General features: G+C 35.8%; 1 protein-coding gene and 1 long non-coding RNA gene across 2 annotated transcripts; both read right to left on the bottom strand.

Moving 5' to 3' along the window:
* Positions 1–14: 14 nt before the first annotated feature.
* Positions 15–1,276, bottom strand: LOC126725418 (uncharacterized). The gene is made up of 3 exons (XR_007655449.1): positions 582–1,276; positions 420–492; positions 15–327 (listed from the first exon to the last, which is right to left on the bottom strand). It is a non-coding gene; the product is annotated as an uncharacterized LOC126725418 (long non-coding RNA).
* A 6,274-nt stretch (positions 1,277–7,550) lies between these two features.
* LOC126725401 (probable E3 ubiquitin-protein ligase RHC1A) lies at positions 7,551–10,093 on the bottom strand. The gene is made up of 2 exons (XM_050430112.1): positions 9,835–10,093; positions 7,551–8,905 (listed from the first exon to the last, which is right to left on the bottom strand). The coding sequence occupies exon 2, from the start codon at positions 8,829–8,831 to the stop codon at positions 7,953–7,955; it is 879 nt and encodes a 292-aa protein (XP_050286069.1). The 5' UTR covers positions 8,832–8,905; positions 9,835–10,093; the 3' UTR covers positions 7,551–7,952.
* Between the last annotated feature and the right edge of the window lie 1,117 nt (positions 10,094–11,210).

The following is an 11,210-nucleotide window of genomic DNA, read 5'->3' as shown; positions in this document are numbered from 1 at the left end:
CTGCATTTAGTGTTACTCAGAGAGCATAACAAGACTCAAAAAGAAACACACACACACACACAAACAAGACTTCCAAGCAATTACATAGAAAATAAGACTTAAAACATATTTTCATAATCCTAGTAACATATCACATAGAAAGCAACACGTTTAAGTAGCTTCCCAATACAGAAACTGTCCAAAAAGCTGCTACAAGTTGTGCAAACAATTGTCCAAGTTGTCCTAACAACTGTGCATCACACTATCCAAAAGTTGGTCCAATATGCTTTAGCAAAAACCGTCCAAAATACTTCAAAAGTTTGTATCATCCTTTGATGTGGCATAGTCCTACATAATTATATACTATATATCATAATTTTATAAAAAGTAATAAATAAAAGCACATGTTAAAGTTTTAAGCTATAGAAATTAGAAAGTACTTGATTCAATTGTGTAGAGCCATGGGATAATCACAAGACACCTCAGGTGGAAAAAATGATGTTTGAGCATCTCCTAGGAAAAAAAGAAACAGAATCAAAGGGTTAAAATCAACAGGTAAAAGTAAGAAAAAAAAATATTTCAAATAATAGAATTGAACTTACCATTCACCATTGAACTAGGTTGTAGAACTTGAGAAGTGGCTGCACCTTTGACTTCTTTGCTTTTCCTCTTTTTCAGCTTATTTTTTATTCTAGCATTGGCTATCCCATTCTTTCTCACAAGTGACCGATCAATAAATGGTTTATCAGCAACTAAACATGGTTGCAAACTATCATCATTCACAAGATCTTCTTGAGGACATTCTTTGCCAACATCTCTTGCACTATTCATAGCCGACATCATCTTGTCAAGCTCCCACGAAAACTATTCATAACAATTTTGGTCGTATAATCAGTCAATGAAGCTTTCACAATAAGATCATGCCCCAAACGACATAACTCACTCATGCGCAATGCACAAGCAAATTCCTCATTGTCCCCAGCCACATCAAGTACATTTCTCGAAATTCCATTCTCATTATTTTCTCCTTCATCTTTGTCCCCAACCACATCAAGTACATATCTTGACAAATCCATTACAATACTCTAACACCAAATAATGAAAAAAGAGTATTGCAATTTGCATAAACAATCATAAACTGCCAGTCCTCAACTATGAACACACGCACACTCAAATGGGTTTTGCACCCATTATCAAAATATCTTCTTTTTTTCTTCAGATAACTCAATCAGTAACCAGATATTTACAAAATTCTCTCAAAACTTCGAAAGAAAAGAGATATAACCAAAAGTATGAACCAAGCCCTGCATGGAAAAAGTTTAGCAATTTCATACATTAGTTTGTAGAAAACATATAATCAACTAAAAAAAGAAAATCACACAAATGGGCACCAAAGAATATAACATATTATTTTCAAAATCAGAAAATTACATCTTCAGAATATAAAAATAATATGTTAACAAAATACATTGTGAGAAGCATTGAAAATTTGAAATAAACACTAAGCTAAGAAGTAAGAATTGATGAGGCATTTGGCATTTAAAATTTACTTATTTGGAAAAGTTTTAAAAGAACCTGGAATATTTCTAAAATTGTACAGTGTGGATGACCAAAAGTCCAAAGTTTTACAAAACAAAAAAGAATGAAATAAGCCATTTCAGAAAGATTACAGTATTTACAGAGAGAGAAATTTGTAAAGGGAAATGAGAGAGAAAACTACCGGATAGTTAGTGGGGCGATTGACTGTTTCGTCGATAGGCTAGGCTAGGCAGCAGCATCAATCGGGTTGAAAACGATTTTGAGGGGCGGCCCCGGGGGGGGGGGGGGGGGTTTGAATTCTTTTAGGGGTATGGGGGTTTGAATTCTTTTAGGGGTATAATGGTCCTTTTCAGTCACGGGGCTATTTCGGTATTTTGTGCCAATAGCTAGGGTTGTAAGAGCATCCACATTGGGCTTGCTATATGCCAAATGTAAGACACATTTGGCATACAAGCCCAAAAAACGCCAGCAACAGGCCATATGGCTAAATGTTAAAAAAAATTTGACATAGAGCTACAATACCATCTTAAATGTAAGATGGTACTGTAGCTGAATGTTATAAAAAAAATTATTTTTTAATACTTTTAACCCGGGAATTTCTCTCTCCTTTCTCATTATTTCTCTTCTTTTCTCTCTCTTCCTCCTCTCGTTCTGCTCTCTCCTCTATCTCAGATCAGTTTGTTTCCATAAAAAAAAAAAAAATCTCAGATCAGTTTGCTATAAATTCCGATGGGTTTGTTATGGATTCCTTCCTCACTCTTTCTCTCATCTCACATCTCTCTTTCTCGTTCAAGGCTTGCACTATAGCTGGGTTTGGTTCGTGGTCACGGCATGGAGATCGGTGGATCGGTGTATCGGTGAATCATGGGTCAGGTGGTGGCGTGGGTTTGGATTGGTGGAGATTGGTGGGTTGCCAATGTCGCCGATGATGGATCGCTCAAGATCGCTGATGATGGGTTGGATGTGGTGTGATGTTGGCGGCGTTGGTGGCGGCGTTGATCTGGTGGCGCCGTGGGTCAAATGGTTTCGCCGATCTGGGTTTTGTGTGGATTTTGTGTGTGTTTTGCAGTGAGGCATGGATTGATTTTTATCTTTTGGGCTCAGATGGGTTGGATGTGGCAGTGATCTGGTGGTTTTTTTTTTTTTTTTTTTTCCTTAATTTGGGTTTTTGGTTCCGGTGGGATTTTGGTGGGCAGTGGGCATGGTGGCGCGGTAGGCATGGTGGTGGTGGTGCGGTGATAATTGGGTTGTTTGGTTGTTGAGAGAGGGACAGATACTCAGAGAGACAAGGACAGGGATGAATCTATGGGTTTGATTTTGATTTTAATTTTGTTAATCTATGGGTTTCTGGGTTTGGATGGCCATGAGTTTGTGGCTGGTGTTACTGGGGTTTCAAGAAAACGAATAGTTTAGGTATGTTCTTCGTGGTGGTGGTAGCAGCAGTTGGTTGCAGAGGTTATTTGGGTATTGGGTTTTTGTTTTTATTTGGGTTTTAGGATATATTATTTTATTGTGTAAAAATATTATTTTAATGAGTAGGATAGGAAAATAAAAGTTGGGATGTTGGGTATATTGAAAAATGGTATGGTATAAGTAATAAAGTAGTTTTTTAGGATGGTAAAATAAGATAGGATTTGAGATCCGGATGTGGATGCTCTAAATAAACTAAGTTGTTCATAAGTAGTTCAGGCTGGTTCGGTAAAAAGTTCGTTCATGTTTGTTTACTTATAAATGAGTTAAACTTGAACTTTAATTTTAGGCTTGTTTAATAAACGAGTCGAGCCTAAGTAAAAAAATTTGTTCATAAATAGGCTTGTGAACAGTGGAGTTCGATAAAAAAGAAGCTAAATTTTGACTGATTTATGAGCTTGAAAAATAAACTCATATTTTACTAAGCTTATAATTAATTGGGAGTTAGGATCATATGTCTAAAGGCTTCATAGAATTTCATTTATAGCCCTTCAACAAAAGCGAGCTAGATCTAAAGTTATAACTATTGTGCTTTCAATAAGTCCACCACACAACAAATTTCACAAATTTTCTTTTTTTCATAATAGGAGTAACCGAGTCGGGAGGTTTTAATTGATGTCTAGTTAAAGTAATGTTAATGATGATTTTATGTGAAAGTGATGTTGCACTGATCATAATTTATCGTCTATAACATGTGAAAAAAGTTGTGAAATTTGTTATTTTTTTAATTTGTAGCATTGTTGAAACTTAGCCAGTTAGTCATATAATTTATAGTTAAAAAAAAAAAAAAAAAAATCTAGGACCACAACCTCTTGTGTTACAACTTTGCCACAACTCTAATATGATAAGCTGTGAGTAATGAAAAAAAAAATGGTAGATTTATATGAAATTAACAAGTAATTAGTCATAATTGCTAAAATGGTGTGACCCTAAAATTACCCAACTTTACCACTGTGCATGCAACCAAGTGTTCATGGCCAATTTTTCTACAAGCACAAAATATTTGGGTCAAGAAAGAAAACACCACCACAATCCACAAGCCTTGAGTCCAAAGTGCCGTTAAAAGCCCAATTTTCATCACACCAAACGAGATGGGCTTTTTAGAGTGACTGGCCCAGCCATAGAATTGACAAAGATCGTCTGGAGGTTCTTGTTGAATGGGCAGGCCTCAAGCCCATGATATAATTTTTATCCTCTCCAAATATGGTCCAAATCCACATAACAAGGCCATGGTAAAATTTAAGAGTTGTGGTTTGGAGGATTTCTTCTTTTGAATAAGCCACGAACGCGTAAGACTAAAAATCAACCAAATTCCCTTGATCGGTATAAAACTAGATTAGCTCGTTTTCCCATAAATCCAACTACTCAAAAGCTCCAATTTTGTCATAACCCACTTCCTAGAATCTCTTCACCTTCTACTAAGAGAAAATTTATAATGTATCTGATACATGTATTCACATTCTTATTTGTGAGACTCACCCCATGTGAGAGGGTGGATACATCGTACATGTAATACCACCTCACTTCTACTGGAAGGTTTTTTTAATGATACTTTTGCATTACTATAAAGCCCAACAAGCTCTAGCATTAAATCATCTTACTTAACCTCAATTTTCATTAATTTCGACACAAATAGCTTTTGTACATCACATTCAGAAAAATGACAAAACTAGTTTCCATTGTGACTCTATTTTCCCAATTAGAACCTAGGTCTACAACTAAAAGATAAGCCAATCAAAATTTTGAAATGTGACAAAGCAACAAGAAGGACCGAAGTAGAATAAGCAAATTACCTGTCATACAAGTGCCAAAATTAGTCTACCTTCCCTTTACTCAGTGAGAGTTACGTTCCTGTCATCCTATAATGCTTCTCTATAGTTATAGCCATATAGGGACTTTGTTATGAGTTATGACCCAAGATGATGTGCTGGATAAATTGTATTTGAATTAGAAGTATTTAATTTAGGCTTAGTGATAGATCTTATCTAAATAAGGTAGTCCTAGATTGGTAGTGTTATTTGCTTGTATTCAAATTGATTCCTATGTTTTAGGATAGGATTAGTTCCTATGTTTTAGGATTTGGGTAGATTAGTAGTGTTATTTGCTTGTATTCAAATTGATTCCTATGTTTTAGGATAGGATTAGTTCCTATGTTTTAGGATTTGGGTAGATTAGTAGTGTTATTTGCTTGTATTCAAATTGATTCCTATGTTTTAGATAGGATTAGTTCCTATGTTTTAGGATTTGTGTAGATTAGTAGTGTTATTTGTTTGTATTCAAATTGAATTTAATGTTTTAGGATAAGATTAGTTCCTATGTTTTAGGATTTGTTGATGAGGTTATCTCATCTTCTCAAAAAAAAAAAAAAAAAATGTACACTAAATGCATTAATGAGAATTATGTAGAAAATTAACTCAAAAGTCTATTACCTCTCTCAAATTTAGGAGATTGGTCATCTCAAATTGACTACACTATTAATTTACATCTTAGTTCACAACAGACTTCAACATAAACAGTTGAAGTTTCCCACCCTTCAAAAGTTACTTAAAAAAATGTCCATAAAATGTCAGCAACTACATAAATAAAGTCAGTACTGGCAGCCCCTCTCTCATAAAATTCATTAATCCATATACAATCCAAAAACCTATGGAATAAGGCTATGACAGATCTGTTCTCATACCAATTTCAGAGGTAAACCACACAGCTCTTGCAATAGGACATAACTAAAAAAGATGGTCAATAGTCTCCTTATCCTCACCACACAAACTACAGTAGCAATTGCTATTCTCCTTTCATGTAACTCTGCTTTAACAGGTAAGGCATTAAAAAAAATTTATCTACAAAAATAATAAACATTTAAATGGTACTTTCAATTTCCACAATATGATCCCAAAAAAAAAAAAAAAAAATTGAGAAAACACATGACCTTTAGACCTACCGTGCTCCTCAGCAAGTTGTCTTCTTTGCAGATGATAACCTCTACTTACAACAGATTGACCTGATTTGGAATTAGGCCAAACCAACATGTCCTTAAAATGGTGCAGCTTATTAACAAGATCTGCCTTCCAAGTTCATCTGTCTCCATCAATAAACTTAATAAGCAAGATGGTTTAAACTAATATGCTTAACATCCCATAAACACCACTTGGTTTCAGTTAACATTGAATTTCTGCAATAAAGAATACATTTCCAACCCCACGAATCAATTAATGTTTCCTTCACAGAAAAGATGTATATATGTTGCTTGCCTAGTAAACAACACTTGGGATAGTAGACAATTATAGTAAGGTATGTAAATTTTTCGTTATTGATTGTTCTGTTTTAATAAAAGAAGTAGCCCCAAGAAGGGAAGCAACATTTGGATTTTGGGGACCATGAAGAATCCCAGTAGCTTCAGAGCGTTTAAATCACGATAAGCTGGAAGGATCAAGTTTCTACTTCTATACTCAAAACCTGATTTTCCTTTCTTAGGATAGCATTCGACTTGGGATCCTACAATCTTGGCAACCCATTAATAAAGCCTCTAGTCACATCACATATATAGAACTCTGTTCAGCCATTGTGGTGGATCCGAGGATGGGTTAAAGACAAGTCGGCTTGACCCTATGTCAATTCTGAGTTTTAATCGACACTCCACCCATCCTGCACCCCCTGACTATGTACCTTTTCTTTGGAGGTTTGAAATTCAAGGGTACCCCAAAGGGTCCAAACCAAAATGCGACCATGTACCTCTATCTTAACCTCTTTGTCAAAGGACAAGGAGGTGCCAATCAAGCTAGAGTTCATCAGAAAAATCTAAAACTATTCTGCATTACATTCTAACTCCTTTATCCCTAATCATGCATTCAAATTTGTTTCAATGCATCCAAGCACAAAAGCCCCAACCAGTTTACCCTAGGGCTGATCTATAAGGTTATGACCAGTACCAACAGTAAAAGTTGAAAATACATCAAGCTGCATCCACACCAATGGTGGAATGGGCAAGGTTGAAGACAACATACCCATGAGACTAGGCACTATGCTATCTGGATGTCACATAAAAAATATAAAAAAAAATCATAAAAGAGGGTAGCTCATCAAAAACACACGGAGTATAGGATGGAAAAAAGCAGGAGCATAATTTTTCTTTTTTAAAGAGGAAAACCATGAATAAGTATGACAAGCATAAAGGCTTCCAAGGAGGTAGACTTTCATCTTACATTGTTGGCAAATTATGGATACACACAAATCAGGCGATACTTATGCATGATCAGTAGCAACGGTGGTGATGTAGTGACAGCAGTGGTCTTGGTTGGGGATGCAATAGTGCAAGGAGGCAAGTAGATTTCAAGACCAACATCATATCATCAACATACAATTCATTTTTTTTTACAAGTAACGTAAGAAATTTTATTTTAAAAAACTAAGTACAGTACTGTAGTGGCACAACTCAAGAAATCAACATACAATTCATGTAAATTTTTTTTATGATCTGACTATTTGCAGCAAGCTATAGATAATAAAGGCAAGGAAAGAGAAATAAAGCTGACTTACTAATGCAAGGAAACCATGAACACACCATGTTCTTTAAAGGAGAAGCTGAGAAGCACTAACTCACTTGGCATAAATAAGATGCAAAAAAGTACTACTGAATTTGTAATTTCTTTACAATAATATATTAAACTATTAAAACCAGTTCCACTCCACCTAGCACAGTATCATATACAGAAGTGTGAATTAATCAAACTCCTATTGACCTCCAGCTACCTTTCAACCATACATTAAAGTTTGAAATAAACCACTCTCCAAAACCAGTTCTGCTTCACCCACTTCATTTCACTACCTTTAATTGGTAACCAAGCACACTTGACAAGGAAAGCCAACCAATCAGAAGGCCAATCAGGATAACTCTTCTCATTATTCTGTTGATGAGTGGCTGAGGCGTGCTTCCTCTACTTCAGCATCATATGAGCATTTGACTTTGATTAGTGGAACGGCCAAAAATTTGCCCATGCATTCCTCCTTCCCTGATTCTGCCGACTACCAGAGCCACCATAGTCACTGCTACTGCTGCTGCTGCTGCTGCTGCTGACATTGTTCCCTGTGCCCCTACTCCGACTACCACGAGTACTATCATTCCCTTGAGGAGGCAGCTCAAGGCGGCAAACAGGGCATGAGTTGTGCTGAACCAACCAAGGAACAATACAATCAGTGTGATAAATATGGTTACATGGCATCTGCCTTGCTTCAGAGCCCAACTCAAATTTTTCCTTACAGACAGGACAGTGTGAGTCAGTGTGCATATGTGCTTGTGTAATCCTAATAGTGGGCATCGCATCAATTGAAGAACGAGATGCTGGAGGTGGACCCCGTCGATCATTCATAGAAAGATGTTCAATGAATGCTTCAAATCCAGGGCCCATAAAGTAGTCATCAAAATCAGCTCGCCCAGGTCCACTTCCTGGACTGCCATTAGAGGATGGACTGGGAATGCGATTCAATACAACATATTGACCAGAACCAAAAGCGTTCCAACCCTGTTCAGGAAGCAAACCATTTCTCCCCCTAACATCGATACTAGTGTTTCCTCCGGCCATTCTACTCTGGGTCAAAAAGCCATTAACAACATCCATAAGTTCCCATCTTGGGTCAGGACTCCTCTGCCTCATCAATGTGTACATGAGTTCAAATAGATCGGGTATTGGATGAGTAGAATCATCTTCTGAATTGGATAGGACATCTTCTGATATCTCACTGAGTTCTAGAACAAAGCCTTCACCACAGTGAGGGCAAGCACTTTCTCCCTCAAGCCTTAAGCGCTGACGGCATTGGTAGCACCAGTGTGTGTATCCAACATTTGACATATCTTCTTTCTAATGAATTGTAATACCAAAATCCTTGGATTACAATGTATTGATTTGCCTGCTTATTGTGCACCCTGGCAATAGTCAATAGAAGATCAACAACAACCTAGTAACAATTAAAAATTGATAAAATTTTGATAAGAAATATAAGCCAATTAAAAGCTCAATTATATGTGTGTGTGTGTGTGGAGGTCAGGTCTTGGTGCAATGGCAAGTGCCTTACACCCAACGCAGCATGTTATAGGTTCAAGTCTGGAAATCAGACTCTGCCATTTATTCTCAAAAAGTCTGGGAATCAGACCTTCCGAAAACAAACAAACAAACGAAAATTTGAGGGTAAGACTGCCTATCAGCCACCTCTCCCAAACCCTGCACAACTTTTATATATATGTGCGTGTGTGTCTCACTCCATCTCCACACAAGCCAACAAATCTCCAACCCAAATAAAATATTTACAGCTAAACAGAACTCTTAAAACTGATTAATCAAAGCAAGAACAATTGCATAACTCCCTAACACTACACACCACCGCTGAATATTTCAATTCTGCTCATACTATTGCTAATAAGGCAAGAACAATAACATAGCAAAAATTCAATAGCTTTGATTGTTATTAAAGCCAAATTCAACGTGCTCAAAAGTCATAAGCATAAAATATATTGACAACCAGAACCCCCCAAAAAAAAATGCAATCATGGAAAAATATGAAGCAGAACTGAAACATAAAATATGATAAATCCATAAATCCCACTTATATAGAGGAAAAAAAAAAAGTTAAAAAAAAAAATAATAATAACACATAAGTGAAATTGAATAGCCAGCATAAGCAAGAAAAAAATTATAAATAAATAAACACCCAATTTATGTAAAACCCACAAAACAACAGCAACAGTTCAAATTCAAACAAAATAAACAAGACCCATTAACTGATTAATCTTCACAACAATGAAATAAAAAACGAAAATCAAATCGGAAACAAAACAAACGATTGAAAAGCACATACCGAGAGAGAACAGGGTCTACGACTCAACGGAGAAACGAACGAAGAACATGGAGAGGGAGAAGAATTGAATTCGAAGGTTGGGAATTTCAGAAACCCTTTTTCAAGAGAATGTAAGAGAGAGAGAGAGAGAGAGAGGAGACCAAGTCTACAGGCTGTGAGGTGTGAGCGGTGACTGTGCGAGAGGAAGAAGACCTCTAAGATTTTTTATGGTCTTTCTTTGTATTCTTGTATTGTATGTGTGTTGATTGGAAACCTTTTTGCCTTTAGCCTTTGCCCACTCTTTTTTAATATACGTATTATTTTACTAAACTTATTAAATGCTTCATTTGTGTTTTGTCACCTACTCATTTGGAAAAATCTTAATCCCTATATTTATATTTATATTTATATAATTCAATTCAATGATGGGAATTATCCCTCAAATATGGGGTCTATGCATTTCTATACTTTAATCCGTTTTTTATGTTTTATCTTTTAAAGTTGAAAAAGGTTCTCCTTTTTATTCCAACAATATTCCCCCTTTTTTTTTTTTGAAAAAAAAAAATTGGAAAAGGGAACCATCTTTTATCCATCTTTTTTCCATATATTTCTTGCTAAAAGCTTGGAATACTAAAAGTAGCAAAAAAAAATTTTGGTTAACCAATCCAAAAATAATCTACAACTGGCTCGATAGAATACTAAAAAAAGGAAAATGTAGCAAATGAACAATACCTCGCTCAAGTTATTGACTCATTGAGTACTATTCATCGCCAATCCAAATTAAAAAAAAATTGTTCTCCCTCTCTCTCATGCACGGATTGATGGAGAGTAACGTGGTGGGCTATGGTGATGTGATGGTTTTCAATGGTGGTGGTGGATGGGTTTCAACGGTATGGGTGGTTTGGTTTGAATGGTGGTCTGGGTGTTGTTTTGAAAGTGGGTGGGTTCATTCATATTAATTCCTAACCCTTCAAAAATAGTTATCTTTTTAAAAGTTAGTTGTTCTATTTTAAGAAATTACTTCCATGCATTATGATCCAGTTTATCTCATCTTATTTCAATAAAATAAAAATTATTGTCCAATCTTGACCACACGCATCATCATACTCGTATGAGCTACATGTCTAAGTGCTAAGTGTGCTACACACTGTGTGTGTGAGATCTAGTGTCATGTGTCCATAGACTGCCTTTATTATTTATTTGGAGTATTTGTGTTACTTTATATGCTCCCATAAAGCTTTGTAAACTTTTCATGTAGTACAAATTTTTTAAAAACACAAACCTACTTCCTTCCAATCCATATAACAAAAACATCTCTCTCTTTTTTTTAATTAAAAAAATTATTAAGTACTTTAATTATAACAATGGATTTTAGGATAATAAACACCCCTTGCATC

This window comes from Quercus robur, chromosome 1, assembly GCF_932294415.1.
Source record: "Quercus robur chromosome 1, dhQueRobu3.1, whole genome shotgun sequence".
In the NCBI taxonomy this organism is placed as follows: domain Eukaryota; kingdom Viridiplantae; phylum Streptophyta; class Magnoliopsida; order Fagales; family Fagaceae; genus Quercus; species Quercus robur.
The sequence above is the reverse complement of the archived record's forward strand: the minus strand, read 5'-3'. Positions and strand labels throughout refer to the sequence as shown.

Bases quoted from the DNA above. Each gene is read 5' to 3' on its own strand.
- LOC126725401 (XM_050430112.1), bottom strand. From the start codon at position 8,831: ATGTCAAATGTTGGATACACACACTGGTGCTACCAATGCCGTCAGCGC.